Consider the following 24,547-nt stretch of genomic DNA (forward strand, 5'->3'; position numbering starts at 1 on the left):
TGCCTTTTAAGACTGACCATATGCTGTCTTCTATTACTGAACTGTATCATGAATCTGAGCTCTGACTACTGTATGCAGCACAGAGAACATGGGATAACTACTCTTTAAGCATGGGGTCTAGCTACTGATATTTGAATATGCATGAAATGCAGAAAAATATTCATTTTGTTTCACATAAGGCAGATCCTGACATTTTATTTAAAGAAAAGGGTGGGTTTTGCAGGTCTTCATTAACATGTATTTTCTGCATAAGGGGTCATTATTTACACGGATGGGACTCTGCGTGCATAGTTGCTTTAATTCTAGATTTCTTGGATATTTAACACAATGTGTGCACTGTGTTTATAATTTCATCTATTAACTGGTACCCTTTTCTCCTTCTTTTCTCCTCTAGTGCAGAGTATGATACATTTGACATTCTGGAGGATGAAGAGGTGAGCTGGAAGAGATTGGGGACCATTTCTAATAGGTTTACATAAGTTGGGAGGTTTCTGTATGGCAGCTGTACTAGAACTTATGTATAGTTTTCAGTAGCGGTGGCTTGGTCCAGGGTGCCCAGGTCTAATATAAAGAAACTTTAACAGGGAAAGCTTGTCCAGATGTTATCTAGATGGTGTCCTTGATGAGAATTGAAGTCAACTGAGATAAGGTCACAGTGTTAAGCCGAGTACACAGGGGCCAAATGTCGGGAGACAATAGGCGGTTAAAAAAAAAAAAAAAAAAAACAGCTGTCATTCGGGCCGTGTGTATGTCGGTCTGTTGTTTGGCCGGCTTCTGTCAGACGTGCATGCTTAAAAACCAGCATTTGACTGACTCCCGATCAGCGTTTGAGCCAATGGCAGAGAGCACTGATTGAGGTGTTTTGGTGGAGCCCATCCCCCTGTCAGAACACAACAGCTCAGCGGGGGAGATCGCTGAACTAACCTTGCATTGGTTAGTACAGCGGCTCCTACTGGAGCTGACAGTTTTTTTTTTTTTTTTTATCTTCAGCCCCTGGGATTGAATGAAAAAAGCTAATAAGTGTGTATCAGGCTTAAACCTTTAAAGACCCTGTCACCTGATCGTTCTGGGCAGAGAAACTCCTGAAAGCCCACCTTACGTTTGCACACCGCCTGCCTGCTGTGAGATTCTTTTGTAACTAAAGTTGGCCATTTATGGATTAAAATTCAGCTGGCTCAGCAGGGACCAGACAGATTTCGATTTAATGTATAGCAGTTCTGCTCAACAGAAATCGATCCAATCATTACCTTGTCAAACGGAAGTGTTTGAACATTCTTATTTGATCAGCAACTGCAGCTGATATTCTGAAGGTGGACAAGTCCCTGCTATCAGAAATTGCTAGCACAGTGGGGAGGATTCCTTCATCTCCCTTGCATGTAAAGAAGGGGGGAGTCCATTTATGATCAGTCTAACTAATCAAAAAAACAGATCCATCTCTATTGCCAGGTTAAGCTGCAGTGTCTGAGTATGATGTGCTCCCAAATGTGAAAGTGTTTGTACTTGACAATTGGCCACCTTGGCTGAGCATGGTGACATGGGGGAATTTACATGCTTCCTCTTACCAGAAGAGTGAGAAAACACTACCACTTTGCCCTAAATGAGAAAAGTCTCTCTTTAACAATCCCAGCGTGCCTTCTGGCCGCAGCACCCCCATTCCGATGGAGAGGTGGTCTGCCTGGAGCGGTGCCCACCCAAAGGTATGGTAAGTAGTGTCCCCCCTTCCTTGGTGGTCTGTTGGGCTAGACGTAGGCCCCTCCCTGGGACAGTCGGACCCCCGGGTTTCCCTCCTTCTCATATGGCGCCCCCACCCCCCATCTACCCACACCTAGCTCCCCCCCTCCTTCCCCCAAAGGGTGGCCATACCTGATCCAAATCACCTGTGGGGTGTTGAGCGGGCAATGTGGTCTGGGGGTGGCAGCAATGCCGGCAGCCAAGCATGCAGTTTTATGGGGTGCTATGCTGTTTGGGGCTCTTGCCAGGACCCCCTTTACTGGCTGAATGTCCCTTGGTGTCCCCTGTGGGTCCTGTGAGCCACGTGCAGCTGCTATTTAGCAGTGGACGGCTGACTGTATACACAGCGGCAATGTTTGTGTAGTCTGACAGCCATTTTCTTGGTGTTTCCCATTGACCAAAGTGGCGGCCATGTTTTTGGAGCCTTCGGGGCAGGGATTGTGGCGGTGAACCTCTAGTGACTGACTTTTGGACTTCCTCTTCCTTCTTGATCGCCGCATGGTGTACCGCATACAGCGTTCTGCTCTGTGCTGACCGGAGTGGTGAGTTATTGTGGGGATACTTTTCTCTCTGCTATAGCAGCGATTCAGCTGTGCTAGGACTTGTAGTGCCGCTAGCGTGGCGGCGGGGGTCACTTAGCAGTGTCTTTTTACTAATTTTGCCCTGTGGTTCTCTGGCTAACTCCCTGGGGAAGATTTCCCCCCTTATCCCATCTCAGAGGCAGCAGGGACTTCTGGGTCCCATTCCTCCCTGTCTGCAATGGCCGCGGCTCTGGAGTCCTTAGTGTCCAAGATAGATATGGTCCTGCAAAAGAGGGACCAGCAAAAAGCGTCCACCGCCTTCACCTGCCTCCTTTGTTTGTCTCCTCAGATTTTGAGTCTGATCTGGCCGCCGGGGACGTGAGTCACCCTTCTGGGTCTGCGTCTACGCACTGTGAGTGCTCTGATAGTGAGGATGATTCCTCTTCCACTGCAGCTGCACATGAAAAAGTGCTGCTGGATGCACTACTTGTATCAGTACGGAAAACTTTAAAAATGGAGGATGTAGCTGCGTGGGAGGCGCCGGTCACCTTTTTGGTACCTGCAAATCCTCCAAAGCGGCAAAGGTTTTTCCCTTTCCTGCTTATTTTGGCAAAATAGTCGCAAATCAGTGGGGTTGCGCTAAACGCAATGTGATGGTTCCTAAGTGTTTCGCTAGGAGGTATCCCTTTGAAGAGTGCCTGTTTAAAAAAAAAAAAAAAGTGGACGGTTCCTCCTGTGGTGGAGTATCCGGTTTCCAGACTGAACAAATCCACTCTGATTCCCGTGGAAGAGTTTTCGGCTTTTAAGGACCCTTTTGATAGGAAGGCGGAGACCTTAGTCCGGCACATGTTTACTATGGTCGGTTCGGTCCTTAGGCCAGTGTTCACCATTGCCTTAGTGTCCCAGGCCTTGACAGAGTAGGCTGAATATTTGCGCCAGGACCTGGAGGGGGAAAAGCTTCGCCCTGTCTTTGCGGACCAGTTGGTCCAGGGGCTGCAGTTTCTCTGTAACGCCTCTCTGGATGCTGCCCCCTTAGTTTCTAGGGTGTCTGTAAAAGCAGTGGTCCTTTGACGCATGATATGGCTGAAATGCTGGTTTGCGGACCAAGCTTCCAAGAAGGCCTTGACGGATCTCCCCTATGTGGGGGATCGTCTGTTTGTGTCTTCCCTGGATGAAATTATTAAGGGAGTCACAGGAGGGAAGAGTACTCTCCTCCCACAGGCTTCCAGGGACAAGGAGTCTCGTCGCAGGCATGGTCCTTTTTTTCTCGGCTTATAAGAGGTTTTTTCGTTCCTCGGGGTCTCGAGAGAAAGGATCCAAATCCAATCAGAACGTTGCCGGAGGTTCCAAGAGGCCCTGGCCTGGTAAGCTGAAGGCAGATCCTTCCAGACCTGCAGACAAGACCTCTTCTGCCTGAAGGGCGCCCTCACCTGTACCTGGGGTGGGGGGGACATCTTCGCTTTATTCCGGACCCGTGGACATGTCTGATTCAAGACAGGTGGGTCCCACAAGCTCATTCGGTCTGGCTACAAGATCGAATTTCGGTCTTATCATCCTGAGAGGTTTTTCCTTCCAACCTGCATTTGTTCCCAAATCGCCTGCGTGGTCTCTTCGGGGCAGTTGTCCAGCAGTCAGTCATCTCTCAGGACTTGCATGTGGGTGGTGGGCCTGATGGTGTCCACCTTGGAGGCGGTTCCGTTTGCACAGTTCCACACCAGACCTCTGCAGAGAGATTCTTCCCAAGTGGGAAAAGAATCCACAGTCTCTAGACCAGCGTTTCCCAATTGGTGTTCCGCGGAACCCTAGGCTTTCGCGAGAACAAAATTGGGGTTCCGCACATTGATGCCAACCGCCCGTTAGTTTACGTTAATTTACGGGCAGCCTGTAAATTTCAGCCCATTTTCAGGCTGCCTGTAAATGTCCATTACGTGCAGCGGTGCCCATAAAGAAGATGGTTGCGGGGCCGACATCGTAACGGCGCAAATACAATTGTCAACCTTTAAACCAGATATAAAAATAATTTGCCAGCACAAGAGAACATTACATTCTGCTCATTGAAAGGTTTGCGTTACTCTACTCACACATTTTTTGGTTGAGGTAACACATTTTGCTATACCATTTCAAAGGGTTCCCCGGGAAAAATTAATTGGGAAACCCTGCTTTAGACAATCTGAACCTGTTGAGTCGGGGTACAAGAAGGTCCCTGATTTGGTGGCTTCACTCTCTGGCTCTTCGAGAGGGAAAATCCTTCCTTCCCTTGTACTGGACGGTGGTCACCACGGATGCCAGCCTGTTCAAGTGGGGAGGTGTTTTGGGCACGGATTGTGCTCAGTGGGTCTGGACTCTGGAGGAGTCCAGACTACCAATCAACGTACTGGAAGTTCGAGTGATTAGGCTTTGTTTGGCCCTTTTTGATGGTCGTCTTCAGGGGTGTCCGGGGCGGATTCAATCGGACAGTGCCACGACCGTGGCATATGTCGCTCACCAAGGGAGCACAAAAAATTGTCCTTGCAGCTCAAGAAGTAGCTGGCATTCTACGTTTCGTTCCAGCTCTTTCTGCTGTGCATATTCCAGGGGTGGAAAATTGGCAGGCGGATTACCTCAGTCGACAGGCCTTGGACCAAGGGGAGTGGTCTCTTTCTCCGGAGGTGTTTAACCAGCTGTGCCTCAGGTAGGGAACTCCCGAGGTGGACCTGTTGGCCTCTCGTCTCAACAGGAAAGTGCAGAGATTCGTGGCAAGGTCTTGAGATCCTCTAGCCGACGCCACGGATGCACTGGTGGCTCCTTGGGTCCAGTAATGTCTGATATACGCCTTGCCTCCTCTCAAACTTCTGCCAAGACTTCTACGGAAGATTCTGGTCATCCTTGTGGCGCTGATCTTGTACGGCTGGTCGCTGATGTCCTTTGGTGACTCCCTCGCAGAGAAGACCTGTTGGCCCAAGGGCCAATTTTCCATACTGCTTTACAGTCGCTGGCTTTAACGACTTGGCTGTTGAAAGCCAGGTGCTAAAAGAAAGGGGATTGTCTGACTCAGTGATTCCCACGCTGTTAAAGGCTAGGAAATCTACCTCTAGGAAAATTTACCATCGCATTTGGAAAGCATACATTGCTTGGTGTGAGTCTCTAGGGGTTTCTCCCCGTTCATTTTCGGTGGCTCGAATTTTGGCGTTCTCCCAAAGAGGTGTGGAACAGCACCTGGCCTTGGGTACCATCAAGGGCCAGGTTTCGGCCTTGGCGATTTTCTTTCAACGTTCTTTGGCAATGTATTCCTTGGTTCGCACCTTTGTTCAGGGGGTTCGCCACTTGGCTTGACCTGTGCGGTCTCCGTTGCTTCCATGTGACCTCAGCTTGGTGCTGTCAGTCCTTCAGAAACTGCCTTTCGAGAATATTCGCGAGATTCTTCTGTGGACATTGTCCCAGAAGATAGCCTTCTTGGTGGCTATTGCTACTGCACGCAGGGTGTCGGAGATAGCAGCTTTGCCTTGTCCACCTTACCTGGAGGTTCAGAGATAAAGTGGTGCTTTGCCTTGTCAATCGTTCCTTCCTAAGGTTGTCTCTGGTTTCCATCTGAATGAAGACGTGTTGCCTTCCCTGTGTGTAAGCCTAAGCATCCTGAGGAGATTGCCTTGCATTCTCTGGATGTGGTTGTGGGCAATCAGGGTGTACCTGGTGTCAACCGAGTCGTTTAGAAAATCAGACTCACTATTTATCCTTACCGATGGACCTCGCAAGGGGTTGGCCACGTCTGCCACGACCATTTCCAGATAGATCAGACGACGGTAGTGCAGGCCTATTCAATCAAGGGTCAGGTTCCTCCTTTCCCTGTTAAGGTGCATTCTACATGGGCGCTTAGTTCCTCCTGGGCCTTTGGCCATCCGGCATCAGTGATGCAGGTTTGCAAGGGGGCCACCTGGTCGTCTGTGCACACTTTCACAACATTTTACTAAGTAGATGTGCTGCCATCTGCGGATGCTGCTTTTGGCCGCAAGGTTTTGCAGGCTGCTGTTTGAGAGGACTAGTTGTCTTTTAGGTTGTGTATGGTTTTTTCAGGTGAGCTCCAGTTGTTTCTGGTAGAGCTTCATGTTACCTGGTTGACTAGGTTTAGCCTTTGGGTATTTTTTCTGCTGTGATTTTCCCATCCCTCATGTTTTGACACTGCTTTGGGGCATCCCAATGGTCAAGAAAATTCTGGAGTTGTGTCCGTCAATGAACGAAAGAGAAAATTTGATTTTTGTCTTACCTTAAAATCCTTTTCTCTGATGTTCATTGATGGACACAGCACCCACCCCTCTATTGAGTTGGGTTATTTTCTTCTGCCACTGCTTGCAACAAAACTGAGTGCCTATAGGAGAGTGTGGGAGTATATCCCCTGGGACTGCCCCATAGGTGTGGTAAAGTTTTTTTTTTTTTTTTTTTTTTTTCCTGCCTAATGTCCTTCTCCGGTAGGGGGGCAGCAATAACCCAATATATAAGAAGATTCTGGAGCTGTGTCCGTCAATCCAATCCAAATCCAATTTTTCATCATGCTTATAATTCAACATTTTTCACTATTCCTGCTTCTTCAGTAAAAAGCGTGGTGAAATTACTGGTAAGACGAGCAAAAAACTCAAAAAATCATATCAGAAGTTAACATTGGGTCCATATTGTCACATAAATTCTTAAAATGTACTTTGAAAAGCATGGCAGCACCCATTAAACAGGCAATAGTTCCTGAGGAATACTCCCTACCTCCAATGTTGTAAAGAGGCAGTGGAACAAAAAAAATAAACTGGTTCCAAATGATGGGAGTATGTCCAGGAAAGTCACACTCACCCACCGACCGGGGTTGCTAGCCGACGGCTGGATCTCCCGCAGAGGGGGGTATGTAGCCTCAGTAAATCTAATGTGAATTTAAAACAAATTATAAGAAGTCACTAGTTATGATTTTTTATAATTCTTCTGTGATTTACATATCCTTTTTTTACTAGTTACAACATATAGCAATTACGCCTTTAATTTTAGCTGAAAAGCGTAGGTAGCCTAAATGTCCACTAGGTGGCATCCAAGAAGTATAGTAGATTATCCACGAATACTGAAACAACATAATTATAGTATCTGTAAGCAGGTACACGCTCATAACACAGCTGAAACATAATTTCAAACTAGTGTATGGCTTGATTCAAAATTACTTCTTGTACACAGTTGTGAAGACAAAGAGAATTAACCCAAAGATAAAAGACTCAGAGATAACTAATGTCTACTGCAGTACAAGAAAGTGGATCTGCCAACAGCTGATCCTTCACTTGAGTGGGGATGCACAGCCACTCCCGATTCTATATAGGAAGAGAGGGGTATACAATCACCCATGCCTATTTACCATAGTAAGAAGTAAGAACAACCTGGTAGCAGAGCGGGAGAAAAGATAGTGGAGTTCTTTAACCACTTGCCTACCGCCTAACGTACATGTACTGCGCCAGGTTTGCTTTATTGCGTGAAATTGCGTACCTGTACATCATTTTGTGCAATAGCCACTAGGGGGCACGCGCAAATTGGACATAGGGGGATCCAATCAGCTGGTCCATCGGACCCGATGTCCGCCGGCCAACCGCGATCGTCCCTGAGAGAGGCAGAACAGTGATCTGCCTATGTAAACAAGGAAGATCGCCATTCTGACAGGGAAGAAGATAGAGATCTTGTGTTCCTGCTAAGCAGGAACATGGATCTCTGTCTTCCCCAAGTCAGACCATCCCCCCCCCCCCCACAGTTAGCAAGCACTCCATAGGTACACATTTAACCCTTTGCTCGCCCCTGATGTTTACCACTTCCCTGCCAGTGTCATTAGTACAGTAACAGTAAAAAAATATCCCATAGTTTGTAGAGACGATAACTTTTGCGCCTACCAATCAATATACGCGTATTTTTTTTTTGCAAAAATATGTAGCAGAATACATATTGGCCTAAATTGATGAAGAAATTCGATTTTTCTCTTCAGTTCATTGACAGACACAGCTCTGTATCTTCTTCACCGTTGGGTTATGCTGTCCCCTACAGGAGTAGGACACGAAGTAGGAAAACAACTTGACTATGCCTATGGGACAGTCCCTGGGGGTAGACTCCCACTCTCAGCTATAGCTGCACAGTTTTATTCTGCCTATTCGGAAGTAAGGACCTATTCCCTTGCTGGGATCTCTGGTCCTGGCAATTTTTTTCCATTTACATGGATTTTTTTTTAATATTTATTATTTCCTGTGAGAAGCTACAATCAACTGCCGGACTGGGCGACGAACTGGATAATCTAGATCCAGAGGGTCCCCCCCAGTCTGCCCAGCAAGCGCACGTGGGCCTCGGGTCAGCGCTAGGTTGGCTGCGACATAGCCTTACTGGACAGGGGGCTTGCCTGCGAGTTAAACGTCTCGCGAGGGCGCATATGACCTGGTCTCGGCCTGAGCTGCAGTGTTCCTCCTGGCCGACAGCCACCCACATTCCGATGGAACTGTGGTCTGTCAGGAGCAGTGCCCATCCTGTTTCTGGTATGGTAAGTAGCTGCCCCCCCTCTACCCCTGGAGGGTTTTGGGGTGGGAGCGGGCCCCTCCCTGGGATGGTCGGACCCCCGGGCTCTCCTCCTTCCCATGCACCCCCCCCCCCATTTTCACGGTGCTCCTCTGCACAGACTTGTTACCCCCCATCTGCCCTCCCCATGGGGTGGCCATACCTTTTATAGGTCGGTCTGGGGTGTCAAGCTGGCGATGGGGGGGAGCACATCGCCGGTGACTGGACAATCGATTTTTGGGAGGGGGCTGAGCCTGGTGGGAGTTCCTGCCAGTGCCCCCCTTCTTGCTAGGATTGTACTTCCTGCTCCTGTTGGGGAGGATCGTATAGTTTAGTTTCTTTCAGAGGTTCAATTAACATATGAAGATTGAGGGGGATATTGGGCACCCTTGCCTGGTGCCATTTGAGATTGGGAAAAGTTGAGATAGCATATTAGACGTGGACACACTTACAGAAGGCGAAGACTATAATGCTTATATGGCCAACATTATCGGTCCCTCAAATCCAAACTTCGCCAATGTTTTCCTCATGTACTGCCAATGGATCCGGTCGAACCCCTTCTCCGTATCCCAAAGAGAGCAGCAGGGAAGGCACCCGTCCGGAGCTTGCGCTCTCAATTATTAACTCTTCTTGTGGCGTCTAGGGCCTGTCCCCCTCTGCACAAAGCTTGTCTGGTCTGGCTTGATCAGAGCCAGTAGAATAGTTGTTAGTCTATGCACAATTATCTTTGCGTACTGTTTAGCATCGGTGTTCAATAGTGATATTGGCAGAAAGTTGGCCGGAGAAGTAGACTCCCTGCCATGCTTCAGCAATGTCACTATATAAGCTTGTAACATTTCAGTAGGTAAGGAGGCAGAGGACATCGCAGCCACAAACACCTGTGCAAGATTCAAAATTGAGTGAAATTGCTTATAATAGGCATTCCACAGTCCATCCGGTCCTGGGGATTTACCTAGTGGAAGGGAGCATTTAGCTTTAGCAATTTCTTGAGGAGTGATGGAAGCATTAAGTGCTTGCAATTGGGTGCTTGTGAGAGTGGGCAGTTGGAGGGAAGCAAGAAAAGCATCTATATGTGATTCAAGTGGCTGAGGTGTGTTAGTCATTTTTCAAACTATATAGGGAGCTTTAATATTGGGCAAAATATTCTGCTATTTCTTTTGGGTTAATAATTTTATGATTAGAGTTTGAGTCTATTATGTAGGCTATTTTGGTTTGGGCTTTTCTAGCTTTTAATCTATTTGCCAGAAATGTGCCAGCTTTGTTTCCAGAGGAGTAGTATGAAAGTTTGAGGGCTTTAAAATTCTTATTATATTACTCTATCAGCATCATTCTGAGATTTGAGCGTAGCTTCAAGAGGGTTTGAGATACAGATTGTGTAGAGTTGGATTTGTTCATAGACTCTAGATGGCGTATTTCTACCAGTAGCTGGTCAAACTGTGACGCCCTCTGCCTTTTGAGGCGTGAGCATAATTGAATAATTATACCCCATATAAACGCTTTGTGTACACATCACACAGTAGTCGCGTTCGAAATAGCTTGAGAATTTTTGGAGAAGTTTTCTCGAAGGTGTTTGGCTAAGGTAGCAGCATGTTGGGGGGAATCAAGTACTTGTGTGTTGACTTTCTAGATGTACGAAGGATTAGGAGTGTGATCTTCCTGTATCGTTATTGAGGTTGGTGCATGGTCAAACCATGGTATGTTGTGTATGTTTGAGGAAGACCTTAGTGGGAGCAAAACCCTATCCACCAAGATCAGGTCAATCCTTCGGTAAGAGTTGTCGGGTGGAAAGTGTAATCAAGTTCTTCCGCATGTTGGCATCTCCATACATCGAAAACATCCTCTGAATGAAATAATGGTTGGCATGCGAGAGGCCGACGTTTAGGTTTGGAAGATAAATCTAATTGTATATTGGCTGTGAAATTGAAGTCCCCACAAATTACAGTAGAGCCAATTTTCACTTTTGAAATTTTGCAGAAAAGTTTTTTCCAGAAACACAGTTGGTGCGTGTTAGGTGTATAGGCGTTTTACTATTGTTAGTGGTCTGTTATTAGTCTCGCATATGAGAATTGGGTATCTGCCATCCGGGTCACATATTGATTGTTGTAGTGAAAAGGCCACTGAGTTTTTAACTGCAATGAGTACTCCTTTGCGTTTCTGTGGTCCAAATGCTGTAAAGATGTGTGGGAAGATCTTGTGGGACATAGTAGGGGTGGAAGAAGCCTGGAAGTAGGTTTTTTGGGACGGATAATAAATGGTATCCCAGTTTAATAGCTTTTTTTCCACATTGATGCTCTTTTCATGGGATGATTCAGCCCGTGGACATTGAAGAACATTATTTTAAGCAGCATGGCGAAAAAAGGGAATCAAGATAATGGTTACCTTAGTGTTGCATTGGAGATGGCAGCAACGGCTGACAGATGCTAGAAGAGTGCTTGGTAGAGGACGCTTCATGGACCAACTTGTTCGTAGGGCAGGATAGGTATAGAGGATTTCCTCAACGGACCTGGAACTGACCGAGCACAGGAAAAAGACAAAACTGCAACAAAAAGAATGTATTAAGAACAGTCAATAAAAAAGAAGGCGGTTTCCAATGGAAGGTGTATGCAGACTTACTGCGCAATATTCGTGGTTAGAGTAAGCCAGACAACAAGGAGATGTAATTGACAAATCTTGACATGTAGAGGCGATCATTTAGTAGCTTTTTTATGTTTCCTCTTATGTGAGACAGTTTGCCATTCATCTTGGGTGTTCACTTTGGGAGGCTAGGGTACCCTAGATGCAGATTCTTGTTCTGGGAGGATGTCCCATGATCTGAGTAATTCAAGGCCCTCATCTAGAGTGGTTACCATGGACGTAGTGGAGTTGTGAGTGATAGAAGGCTTTATCGGGTAGCCCCAACAGTAAACAATACTTTGGTTCCTAAGCGATTTGGTGATTGGGAGACATGACTTAAGTTTTTGCGAAGTATACTGCGATAAGTCCGTATATAACTGAAGGCAATTGATCCGGAATACGGGTCATCATACAGAAGGTGGACATGAGCTGATCTTTAACATGCTAAAAGTGGACTCTCATGATAGTGTCCCTAGGGACATCATTAGGCAAATAAGACGGCTTAGGCAGGCGGTGGATTCTGTCAATCACAACTTCGGTTGAAGGGATAGATGTTAGTGCAGCGCGGATGAAATCACAGGCATACTGGTTTAATTGAGCAGTTTGCACAGCTTCAGCAATGCCTCTAATTTTTATATTCCGCCGTGAGCGGTCTTCTAAATCTGCAACCTTAGCTTTGAGTTTTTCCAGCTCTTCCTCCTGATCATTGTGCACATCCATAAGAGTATTATGGGATGTGGCAAATTCACAAATTTTTAGCTCAATATTATCCACTCTCCCTCCAAGCTCTTGAACCTCTGCTTTACACTAGAATATGATTGGGGACACTCCATCATATCCTAGTGTAAAGGGGCATGCAGAGACACCGACATATCAAGGTGGTGTCAGATATGGGTGGGTTGCAGGTAGGGAAAGAGTTAATTGTGCCTGCTAGTTCTCTAGTAGTGTTCAGTGAGAGACTGCAGTTGCTTACCTCCAGAGCAGATGATTCAGCCGACAGCCTGGGTTTACTTTTGGCAGGGCTCTTAGACCGTGGGGGAGGAGACCACAGGTGATCTTGGCTGTGTTGCCTTGCCAACGCCGGCTGGGCTCAGAGGGCTCTGAGCTCTCTGTGAGGAGCTGCGAAAGGAGGTCGGCGAACTGCCGCCGGTGCCATTTTGGCCATGCTGCCCATCCAGCAGGAAGAAGTACTGAAGTTTTTTAGGTTGCCCTGTTTCCTTCTTCTTGCGGTCCATCCTCTCACTTCCCCAATGGTATCTCAGACTAAAGGCGCGTACACACGATAAGAAAATCGGAAGTAAAATTTCACCCCACGAACGATTTGCAGATTTTTCGAATCATTAGTATAGTGCTTTCGACAGGCGATTACAGATTTTCGTATGATATGAATGCACAAAACCTGGATGTGCAGGCTATAAAATTTTTATCGTACGTAAACACAACGTCCAATTTCCGTTTAATACAGTTTTCGAATAAATCATTAGAGCAAGACTAGGCATGCTCGGAAACTAAAGAATACATACAAAACAATTCAACACATGACATCACTTCTGAAGTTGAATTCTGTCGTACAAGAATTTTCGTATGAAAATAACCTCTTCACTTTCCATATGAGACTAGCATGCAACAAAAAACTAAAGAAAATTTGTCCGATAATCTGATTGTGTGTACAAGGCTTTAGGCTTTGCTTTGTGTGGCTAACTGTATAGTGATGAGTCGCCTCAGAAGCCATTAATCTCCAGCTGTTTGGCGGAGCTCCTCTGTTAAGCTTCCATATGGCAGTGCGGTAGCCACGCCCCCTCTTATTTTATTTTTCAACTGTCCCTTTATTTTTTTTAAATCGCTTTTATTACTATTACAAGGAATTTATTATAGAAATAAGGATGACATGTCCTCTTTATGAAGAGATCTGGTTTCAAAAAGACCCAAATCTCTTTACCTTTTTTAAAAGCAAAAGATCAAAAAAAAAAACATTTTTTTTGATCTGTTGCTTTAAAAACAAAAAATAGCTTACTTCCACCCTGGACCAGAAGTGATGTCACTCCGGTCTGCCAGGGCCTATAGAGGCGATCAGAAACTATCTCGTCTCTCACTGCCTCTGACCAGCCAGTTGCAACGTATATATACAGTGCCTTGCGAAAGTATTCGGCCCCCTTGAACTTTGCAACCTTTTGCCACATTTCAGGCTTCAAACATAAAGATATAAAACTGTTAATTTTTTGTGAAGTATCAACAACAAGTGGGACACAATCATGAAGTGGAACGAAATTTATTGGATATTTCAAACTTTTTTAACAAATAAAAAACTGAAAAATGGGGCGCGCAAAATGATTCAGCCCCCTTAAGTTAATATTTTGTAGCGCCACCTTTTGCTGCGATTACAGCTGTAAGTCACTTGGGGTATGTCTCTATCAGTTTTGCACATCGAGAGACTGAAATTGTTGCCCATTCCTCCTTGCAAAACAGCTCGAGCTCAGTGAGGTTGGATGGAGAGCGTTTGTGAACAGCAGTTTTCAGTTCTTTCCACAGATTCTCGATTGGATCCGAGATCTGGACTTTGACTTGGCCATTCTAACACCTGGATATGTTTATTTGTGAACCATTCCATTGTAGATTTTGCTTTATGTTTTGGATCATTGTCTTGTTGGAAGACAAATCTCCGTCCCAGTCTCAGGTCTTTTGCAGACTCCATCAGGTTTTCTTCCAGAATGGTCCTGTATTTGGCTCCATCCATCTTCCCATCAATTTTAACCATCTTCCCTGTCCCTGCTGAAGAAAAGCAGGCCCAAACCATGATGCTGCCACCACCATTTTTGAAAGTGGGGATGGTGTGTTCAGGGTGATGAGCTGTGTTGCTTTTACACCAAACAGAACGTTTTGCATTGTTGCCAAAAAGTTTGATTTTGGTTCCATCTGACCAGAGCACCTTCTTCCACATGTTTGGTGTGTCTCCCAGGTGGCTTGTGGCAAACTTTAAACGACACTTTTTATGGATATCTTTAAGAAATGGCTTTCTTCTTGCCACTCTTCCATAAAGGCCAGATTTGTGCAGTATACGACTGATTGTTGTCCTATGGACAGAGTCTCCCACCTCAGCTGTAGATCTCTGCAGTTCATCCAGAGTGATCATGGGCCTCTTGGCTGCATCTCTGATCAGTCTTCTCCTTGTATGAGCTGAAAGTTTAGAGGGACAACTAGGTCTTCGTAGATTTGCAGTGGTCTGATACTCCCATTTCAATATTATCGCTTGCACAGTGCTCCTTGGGATGTTTAAAGCTTGGGAAATCTTTTTGTATCCAAATCCGGCTTTAAACTTCTCCACAACAGTATCTCGGACCTGCCTGGTGTGTTCCTTGTTCTTCATGATGCTCTCTGCGCTTTAAACGGACCTCTGAGACTATCACAGTGCAGGTGCATTTATACGGAGACTTGATTACACACAGGTGGATTCTATTTATTATCATTAGTCATTTAGGTCAACATTGGATCATTCAGAGATCCTCACTGAACTTCTGGAGAGAGTTTGCTGCACTGAAAGTAAAGGGGCTGAATAATTTTGCACGCCCAATTTTTCAGTTTTTGTTTAACAAAGTTTGAAATATCCAATAAATTCTATTCCACTTCATGATTGTGTCCCACTTGTTGTTGATTCTTCACAAAAAAATTACAGTTTTATATCTTTGTTTGAAGCCTAAAATGTTGCAAAAGGTCACAAAGTTCAAGGGGGCCGAACATAAGGCACTGTACATATTGCGGTCGGCAGGTGGTTAATGTAAACCGTGGTTTTTACTTTGTTTTTTATAGCCTTTTTTTATCCATCCTTTCTTAAGGTTCGACAAGGTTTGAAAACATACTCTAACTGGCCAACGTACCCACAGCTCTATGTAAAGGGAGAACTTATTGGAGGCTTGGACATTTTAAAGGTAAGCTTTTATTTTGCTGATTAGGTTTGCACACAAGACCTTTTTTCTCTTACGTCCTCCGACAGTCGCCGCCACTTCATAATCTTCACTAATGGGGGTAATTGACCTTTGCTCTGCAGGAGTAGCTAGGCAACAAGATTTGTTAATATCAAAGCTTTTAGCATATCACACCCCTAGGGGGTGGTCCCCTCAGTCAATACCTCCCTGCTTCCTGCATTCTCAACTCAGTTTCTAATGCCTAGCTTAGGAGTAGCTGGCTGATCCTGTGCTGGGGCTTTCAGTCTCAGCCTTCTATCCTCTTTTTGATTTTATTTTGAGTATTTTTCTCTTTCTTTTACTTAGCTGTTCTTTTTCTCAGCATTAGTTTAGTTTCTTCGAATGAAGATGATCATGCGGAGCTGGGTCTCGGACTGGCCACCCTGGATCCCAGGGTTCAGGGCCAGGGGCTTCCCAGCCTGCCATCGAGCGTTCAGCTCAGGTTTCCCTGGCATATTGAACGACCCATCCCTGTTCGCTGCAGGGATGCTGTCTGTGAGGTGGCTAACTCACCGGACGCCATTTGCGGTTTCGCACCGCAGTTCCACTGCGTCCTGACTGCGACACTCCCTGTCCTCAGTGCAGCGGTTTGGTCGCTGGAGAAGGCTCCCCACGCCATCCGGACTGGTAAGTGCAATTCTATGTGGGGACCTGTCTGTTTTGGGTGTCAGTCTGTGACTGTGTGACCCTGCATGTCTGTGTATCTGCTGAGCTCCCTGTCAGATTCTGGTGTGGAATAGCTGCCTTTCTGTGGGCTGCGGGGGGGGGGGGGGGTGCTCTCCCGCTCTGCTATGTGAGAGTATGGGGCAGACTGGGTTTGGACATGCTGTGTGGCGGCCGCTACTGCGTCCCGCCATTTTTTTGCGGCAAAATTGTGGTGACTGGCCCTGTGTGGTACGGCGCAGTGTTTTGGCGCCAAACGCCGCCATTTTGGCGGCGATCGATCATACAGCCACATGTCGGCGCCATTTTCTCATTGCCTAAAATGCCTCACCTGAGCGGCCATGTTTGTGTAGCCTGCATAGGTCAGTCATTGCATCACTTCCTTTTGCTCTGGAACAGCGATCGGTGGCAGCAGACTGTGTGGTCTCCCCAAGTTTTTTAGCCTTTACTTTTTCCTGTAATTCCTTGCTCAGTGTCCTTATCCCTGTGGGGGTCGGTACATACAGTAGTGTGCGGTGGGCTACGCTCGCCGCGGTCTTAAAGGGGCAGTCCTCCTTTTTCAATTATTGCTGGGGCATGGATTCTCAGGATTGCAAGTTTCCTCCCACCTTGGTGGGGGGCCAAGGGGCTGCTGCATCCCCCGAGGGGGCTGATCTGGCTGCTATTGTGGCGAACCTGGCTTCTCAGGTGCAGATGCTAATGGCTGATCGATCCGCAAAACGGCCCAGATTGTCTATTTCCTCTGATTCAGTGGGCGATGGGGCTGCTATGGCTGGAGTGCCCTTCTCAGGGTCTCGCTCATCTCTGGACCTAGGGGGGTCTGAGGGGGAGGCTGAGGTAGAAGGGGTTGATAATTCTCCCCCTGGCTCGCCTGAAGAGCTTGCACTCATGGATGAGGTGGTTGCTTCTATCAAGGAAACACTGCGTTTGCAGGATGAACCATGTCCTCCTGCTTTGATGTCCTCTTATGGGACGCAAAGGAAACGCAAAACAGCGCAGGTTTTTCCCTGCCCTGCGGAATTTCAGCGCGCTGTTGATGAGCAATGGAGCAATTTAAAGAAGCCATTTACTGTGCCAAGTAAGTTCAAGCTGCGTTATCCATTTACACCCACCACTGATGAGCGTTGGTGTGTGCCGCCTCCGGTGGATCACGCGGTGGCGGTTTTGAATAAATCCACTGCGATCCCTGCTGAGGATACCCCGGTGTTCCGGGACCCTACGGACAGGAGATTGGAGTCTCTTGCCCGTCATGCTTATACGGTTGCTGGTTCTATGCTGAAGCCTATTTTTGCTTCCATTTTGGCAGCCCAGGCTATTGCGAATTGGGCGCAGGTGCTCAGGCGCACCCTGGTGGCTGACTCTGCTCCACCGACAACATTGGCTATGGTGGATCAAATTCATCAGGGTGTCATGTATTTGTGCGATGCGGACTTGGATTTAGTCCCTTTGGCTGCACGCCTCTCAAGTGTGGCGGTATTGAACCGTCGCCTGATATGGCTGAAATGTTGGTCGGTTGACCAATCGTCTCGCAAGACTTTAGCTAATTTGCCCTACGCGGGATCTCGCCTTTTTGGCGAGTCTTTGGATACTCTGATAAAGGGTATTTCCGGGGGTAAGAGCACTCTCTTACCCCAAACTCACAAGAATAAGTTTGTTCGCGGTAAGATGAATACTTCGTTTAGGCCCTCTCAGGGGTCCTTTCGTGCCTTTCGGTCGCAATATAAGGGCAAGCCCTTCAAGGGCCAAGGCTCCCAGAAAAAGCTGTGGGCGGGTAAGCAGAAGTCCGGCCAGTCTGGGTCCGCTGCCCATGTCAATTCGGCCTGAAGGGGCGCCCTCACCCGGTTCCGTGGTGGGGGGACGTTTGCTCGGTTTTCCTCAACCTTGGCTGGCTCGCATTCGGGACAGGTGGGTTCAGGAAATCGTTCGATCTGGATACAAGATCGAGTCTCTCTCGGCCGGCGGGCAGATTTTTTCCCTCAAATCTTCAGCTGTCTCCGGAGCGCTTGCAGGATCTGCACCTGGCGGTGCGGGACCTGCGGGCCCAGGGAGTGGTGGTTCCGGTACCTCATCGGGACAGATTTCGGGGGTTCTATTCCAATCTGTTCACTGTGCCCAGAAAGGAGGGCAAGGTACGTCCGATTTTGGACTTAAAAGCTCTGAACCGCTTTGTGCGGGTTCGCAAGTTCCACATGGAATCCCTGCGCTCGGTGGTGGCTGCCCTGGTTCCGGGGGAATTCATGGCCTCCATCGACTTGAAGGATGCGTACCTTCACATCCCCATTTTCGAGGGTCACCAGAGGTACCTTCGATTCGCCATTGCGGAGGATCATTACCAATTTGTGGCGTTACCCTTTGGTCTCGCTTCGGCTCCGCGGGTTTTCACCAAGGTGCTTGCGCTGGTCCTGGCTTTATTGGGAGCCCAGGGCATCTCTGTCCTGGGGTATCTGGACGATATCTTGATTCGGTCTGCGACCAGTCAGGGCCTGGTGAACGACCTGTCCATCACGATGCAGACTCTGCAGGAGTTCGGTTGGACGATAAATTTTCCAAAGTCAACGCTGTGTCCGTCGGCTCGTCTCCCCTACCTGGGGATGATCCTGGACTCTGTTCAAGCGAAGGTCTTCCTGCCGGAAGACAAGCTTTGGACACTTCAGAACTAAGTCAGATCCCTCAGGGACAATCAGTGCTCGTCCCTCCGGACGTGTATGAGGTGTCCGGGATTGATGGTCTCGGCTTTCGAGGCGATTTCCTTCGCCCAGTTTCACACGCGGGATCTTCAGGCAGAGATCCTGGCCAAGTGGGACGGGCGTCCGCAATCTCTGGATCTGCGGATTTCATTGAGCCGCCTGACCCGAAGGGGTCTTTTATGGTGGCTCCAGAACCCGGCGGTGTCGGGGGGGGCAAGTCCTTTTCGTCCTTTGTCGTGGACGGTAAACACCACGGACGCCAGCCTGTCTGGCTGGGGTGGTGTTCTGGGCGTTCTGTCCGCCCAGGGAACTTGGTCGGAGGAGGAATCCTCCCTTCCGATCAACATTCTGGAATTGCGAGCGATAAATCTCTGCCTTCTGCATTGGACGGACAGGCTTCAGGGCCGTCCGGTTCGGGTGCAGACGGACAATGCCACAGCGGTGGCCTACATCAACCACCAAGGGGGCACCAGGAGTGCCCGAGCGGCTCGGGAAGAAGCCGACATTCTGTCTTGGGCCGAGATGCACGTCCCGGCGATATCTGCAGTTCACATTCTGGGGGTGGAGAACTGGCAGGCGGATAATCTGAGCCGCCAGACCCTGGACCAGGGGGAATGGTCCCTTCACCCGGATGTCTTTCAGATGTTGTGCGCGAAGTGGGGTTCCCCAGGTGTGGACCTGTTTGCGTCTCGTCTAAACAACAAGGTGGAAAGGTTCATGGCAAGGACGCGCGATCCTCGGGCAGACGCCTCAGACGCGTTAGTGGCGCCCTGGCATCAGTATCGTCTGATGTATGCCTTTCCACCGATTCAGCTGCTGTCCAGGCTCCTTCGCAGGTTGGCCTCGGAACCTGCACACGGTGATTCTGGTGGCGCCAGACTGGCCTCGCCGGTCTTGGTACGCAGACCTCGTGAATCTGGCGGTCGACGCTCCATGGCGTCTGCCTCTTCGAGAAGATCTCCTGTCTCAAGGACCGATATTCCATCCTGCTTTACAGTCGCTGGCTTTAACGGCCTGGCTGTTGAAAGCCAGGTCCTGAAGGATAGGGGTCTCTCCCCTGAGGTCATTCCCACTTTGATCAAGGCTAGAAAAGCCTCTTCGGGGAAGATTTACTACCGTACTTGGAAGGCGTATTTTGCCTGGTGTGAGTCCAGGGGGTTTTCCCCTCGCCAATACTCGGTATTGAGAGTGTTGGCTTTCCTTCAAACGGGCGTGGACCAGCGTTTGGCATTGGCCACGATTAAGGGTCAGATTTCTGCGCTGGCCGTTCTCTTTCAACGCCCTGTGGCGTCTAATTCTTTGGTTAGCACCTTTGTTCAAGGGGTGCGACACTTGGCCCCTCCTCGGAGGGACCCTTTACCTCCATGGAACTTGAACCTTGTTCTGTCCGTGTTGCAACAGGCTCCCTTTGAAAAGATCAGGGAGATCTCGTTGTCTCTGTTGTCCAAGAAGGTTGCCTTTTTGGTGGCGATCACTTCGGCTCGCAGGGTATCAGAGCTGGCGGCCTTGTCCTGCAGCTCTCCCTACTTGGTGATTCACTTGGATAAGGTGGTCTTATGACCTAACCCTTCTTTTCTTCCGAAGAGGATCTCGGAATTTCACCTCAATGAGGACATTGTCTTACCTTCGCTTTGCGCGAAGCCTAAGCATCCAAAGGAGGTGGCTTTGCATTCCTTGGATGTGGTTCGGGCGATCAGAGTTTACCTGTCGTCGACGAAATCCTTTTGCAAGTCGGATTCTCTATTTGTCCTTCCAGAGGGACCTCGGAAGGGCATGGCGGCGTCGGCTGCGACCATCGCCAAATGGATCAGACAGACCATTGTGCAAGCCCATGCTTTGAAGGGGAAGGTTCCTCCTTTCCCTGTGAAGGCGCACTCTACCAGGTCTCGGAGTACGTCTTGGGCCTATCGTCATCAGGCTTCTGTGGCCCAGGTGTGTAAGGCGGCGACTTGGTCGTCCGTTCACACCTTCTCAAAATTTTACAAGGTGGATGTTCAGGCATCGGCAGATGCTTCCTTTGGCCGTAAAGTTCTTAGTGCGGCAGTGCCTTAGGGTCCCTTGTTTGGGTCCTTGGCTGTTGGGGTGTTTTAGCCCCTAGGTTACTTGTTCTTCCTGGGTTGTTGCTCCTGTTGAGCACGTTTTTCCTGTTGCCCAGTTGGTTCTCTTACTTTGGTAAGGTTCTTTTTTCTGATGTGGGTACTGCGTTGCTTTAGGCGCGGCTGCGTTTTTCCCACCCCTCATGTCTACACTGCTCTGGGACGTCCCCATTAGTGAAGATTATGAAGTGGCGGCGACTGTCGGAGGACGTAAGAGAAAACGGAATTTTTGTAAAATCTTACCGTAAAATTCCTTTCTCTGAGTCCTCCGACATTCGCCGCCCCCACCCCTCTTTTGGGGTTTGTTTATGTACTCTACTGCTATGCTACTGAAACTGAGTTGAGAATGCAGGAAGCAGGGAGGTATTGACTGAGGGGACCACCCCCTAGGGGTGTGATATGCTAAAAGCTTTGATATTAACAAATCTTGTTGCCTAGCTACTCCTGCGGAGCAAAGGTCAATTACCCCCATTAGTGAAGATTATGAAGTGGCGGCGACTGTCGGAGGACTCAGAGAAAGGAATTTTACGGTAAGATTTTACAAAAATTCAGTTTTTTTTTTTTCCTAACCCCCCTCCCTTCTTCAACACGGGGACAAAAGTCAAGCTCATATGGGTGCGTTTTGATCTTCGGTGTCTTTTTTGGGATTTTGCGTTTAGACAGGTGCAACTTAAAGTAGAACTTTTGGCAAAACCATTTCAGATAGAGTAAGGGAAGGTTATAACCCCTGTCAGTTTATTTTTTTCCATCTGTGTCCCATTGGGGAGATTTATCTTCACTTCCTGTCCCTTAGCCAAAACAGGAAATCCCTGCAAATCTCTTGGGGACCCCCAGGCCACCAGAACTAGTGCTCCATTGGAAGATTTCCCCTTTATTACTTTTCTGGAGACAACCCAAAATTTTGGAATTTCTTTTAGGCCCCTTTCACACAGGCGGACCGTTCAGATCTGCCTGTCCGTTTTTTTGGCGGATCTGAACGGTCCCCCCATGCATCTCTATGGGGCATCGGATGTCAGCGGAGACATGTCCGCTGACATCCGATCTGTCAAATCTGGACGGATGGAAACCCTATTTTCCATCCGTCCAGCGGATCGGATGGGATCGGATGAGAACGGACCGACGGTCCGTTCCTATCCAATTTCCCCCATACAGATGCATGGAGAACTGACAGCCGTGTCTCCGCACACAGCGCGGAGACACAGCTGTCCTCCTCCTGCTCAGCGGGGGATCGGCGGCTCGGGAGGTCTTAGGGAGGTGACCAAGAACCTGATGGTCATTTTGACAGAGTTCCAGTGTTTCTCTATGGAGATAGGAGAACCTTCTAGAAGAACAACCATCTCTGCAGCACTCCACTAATCAGGCCTGTATGGTAGGGTGGCCAGACAGAAGCCACTCCTCAGTAAAAGGTACATGACCGCCCATCGGGAGTTTGCCAAAAGGCACCTGAAGGACTGTCTGACCATCAAAAACAAAATTCACTGGTCTGATAAAATGAGGATTGAACGCTTTGGCCTGAATGGCAAGCGTCATGTCTGAAGGAAACCAGGCACCGCTCATCACCTTGCCAATACCATTCCTGCATTGAAGCATGGTGGTGGCAGCATTATGCTTTGGGGATGTTTTTTAGTGGCAGGAACCGGGAGACTAGTCAGCATCGAGGGAAAGCTGAATGCAGCAATATACAGAGGCATGCTTGATGAAAACTTGCTCTGGGACGAAGGGTCATCTTCCAACAGGACAATGAGCCTAAGCACAGCCAAGATAACAAAGGAGTGGCTACGGGACAACTCTGTGAATGTCCTTGAGTGGCCCAGCCAGTGCCCAGGCTTGAACCCGAATAAACATCTCTAGAGAGATCTGAAAATGGCTGTGCACCAACACTCCCCATCCAACCTGATGCTTGGAGCTTGAGAGATCCTGCAAAGAAGAATGGGAGAAACTGCCCAAAAAAAGGTGTGCCATGCTTGTAGCATCATACGCAAAAAGACTTGAGGCTGTAATTGGTGCCAAATTTGCTTCAACAAAGTATTGAGCAAAAGCTGTCAATACGTATGTACACATACATGGGATTTTTTAAATTTGTTATTTTTATTAAATTTGCAAAGATTTCAAACCAATTTCTTTGAGGCTGGGTTCACACTACCTGTGGTCGAGGCTCACAGCAGGGAGTCTGGTGTGTCCCTCTTAGGTGCAAATCAGGCCTGAATTTTTGGGCTGAATTTGAACCAGAAAAAGCACAGGACCCTTTTTCCAGTGCGGACCGCGGCCGCCCCGGAGATGTGTGAACCAGAGAGTCGGTCACACACTCTTGTCATGCGAACATCCAATTTGCATAAGTGTATACCCAGACTCACGTTGTCATTGTGTGGTATTGTTTGTAGAATTTTAAGGAAAATAATGAATTTAATTCATTTTGAAATAAGGCTGTAACATAACTAAATGTGAGAAAATTGGAGCGCTGTGAATACTTTCCGGATGCATTGTAGATAGTTCTGCCCTTTTATTAGGTTCATTTTGGCTAGTAGACTAGTTGTGCACCTACAGTACCAGAATAAACCAACTAGTTTTGCTTTGTTTTTCAACAATGTCTAAATACTTGTTATTTCTCCCCACACAGGAGTTGAAGGAAAGTGGAGAACTCGATTCGGTGCTGAAAGGTGGACAATAATGTATGGAGGTGCCAAAGATGGGACAAATTCCAAGCATGGATCTTTCTGAACTGCTGTGGCTCTCTGGCCATGTATATGGACCTCAGTGAACTCTCCTCTCTTCCTTTCTTCAATGATAGGTCATGGCCTGTACAGGATACAATGTGTAATAGGCACTAGAGACGACAGTGCTCCTGAGCATTTATGTGAAAGTTATTAAACTTCAGAAATCTTTTAATTTAATAAAACAGTGTTACAATCATTTCTTGGTACTCATGTCTGAGTGATACACACCAGTTATGGCCCAATGCTACATTATACTCTTCCCCATTGCCCTATAAATTTACTTTCTTTTTTTAAGGTTCATTGAAACCAACCTTAATCAATTCAAGTGTTCATCTTGTCATTTTGTTTTTTTTCTTCGACGGTAAACAAACACCGTACACTCTCCACACTATCTATCCCCAGTCAGTGCCCACACAGACACCCTCCCCACCATCTGTTCCCAGTCAGTGCCCATACAGACACCCTCCCCACCATCCGTCCCCAGTCAGTGCCCATACAGACACCCTCCCCACCATCCACCCCCCAGTCAGTTCCCACACAGACACCCTTGCCACCATCTGTGCGCAGTCAGTGCCCATACAGACACCCTCCCCACCATTCGTGCCCAGTCAGTGCCGATACAGACACCCTCCCCACTATCCGTGCCCATACAACCACCATCCGTCCCCAGTCAGTGACCACACAGCCACCCTCCCCACCATCCGTCCCCAGTCAGTGACCACACAGACACCCTCCCCACCATCCGTCCCCAGTCAGTGACCACACAGACACCCTCCCCACCATGCGTCCCCAGTCAGTGCCCATACAGACACCCTCCCCACCATGCGTCCCCAGTCAGTGCCCACACAGACACCCTCCCCACCATGCGTCCCCAGTCAGTGCCCACACAGACACCCTCCCCACCATGCGTCCCCAGTCAGTGCCCACACAGACACCCTCCCCACCATGCGTCCCCAGTCAGTGCCCACACAGACACCCTCCCCACCATGCGTCCCCAGTCAGTGCCCACACAGACACCCTCCCCACCATGCGTCC

At 48.1% G+C, this 24,547-nt stretch overlaps 1 protein-coding gene across 1 annotated transcript in view; it reads left to right on the forward strand.

Annotated features, from left to right (window-relative positions):
• The window catches only part of GLRX3 (glutaredoxin 3), an 84,078-nt gene extending 60,370 nt beyond the window's left edge, over nucleotides 1-23,708 (forward strand). The window contains exons 9-11 of the mRNA XM_082268315.1: nucleotides 395-434; nucleotides 15,224-15,316; nucleotides 23,416-23,708. Coding sequence (XP_082124441.1) covers nucleotides 395-434; nucleotides 15,224-15,316; nucleotides 23,416-23,466 — 184 coding nt within the window. The 3' untranslated portion in view covers nucleotides 23,467-23,708. The remainder of the gene's footprint in view (nucleotides 1-394; nucleotides 435-15,223; nucleotides 15,317-23,415) is intronic.
• Nucleotides 23,709-24,547: the final 839 nt, after the last annotated feature.

This window comes from Pelophylax lessonae (genome assembly GCF_965119305.1).
Source record: "Pelophylax lessonae genome assembly, chromosome: 9".
NCBI classification, from domain to species: domain Eukaryota; kingdom Metazoa; phylum Chordata; class Amphibia; order Anura; family Ranidae; genus Pelophylax; species Pelophylax lessonae.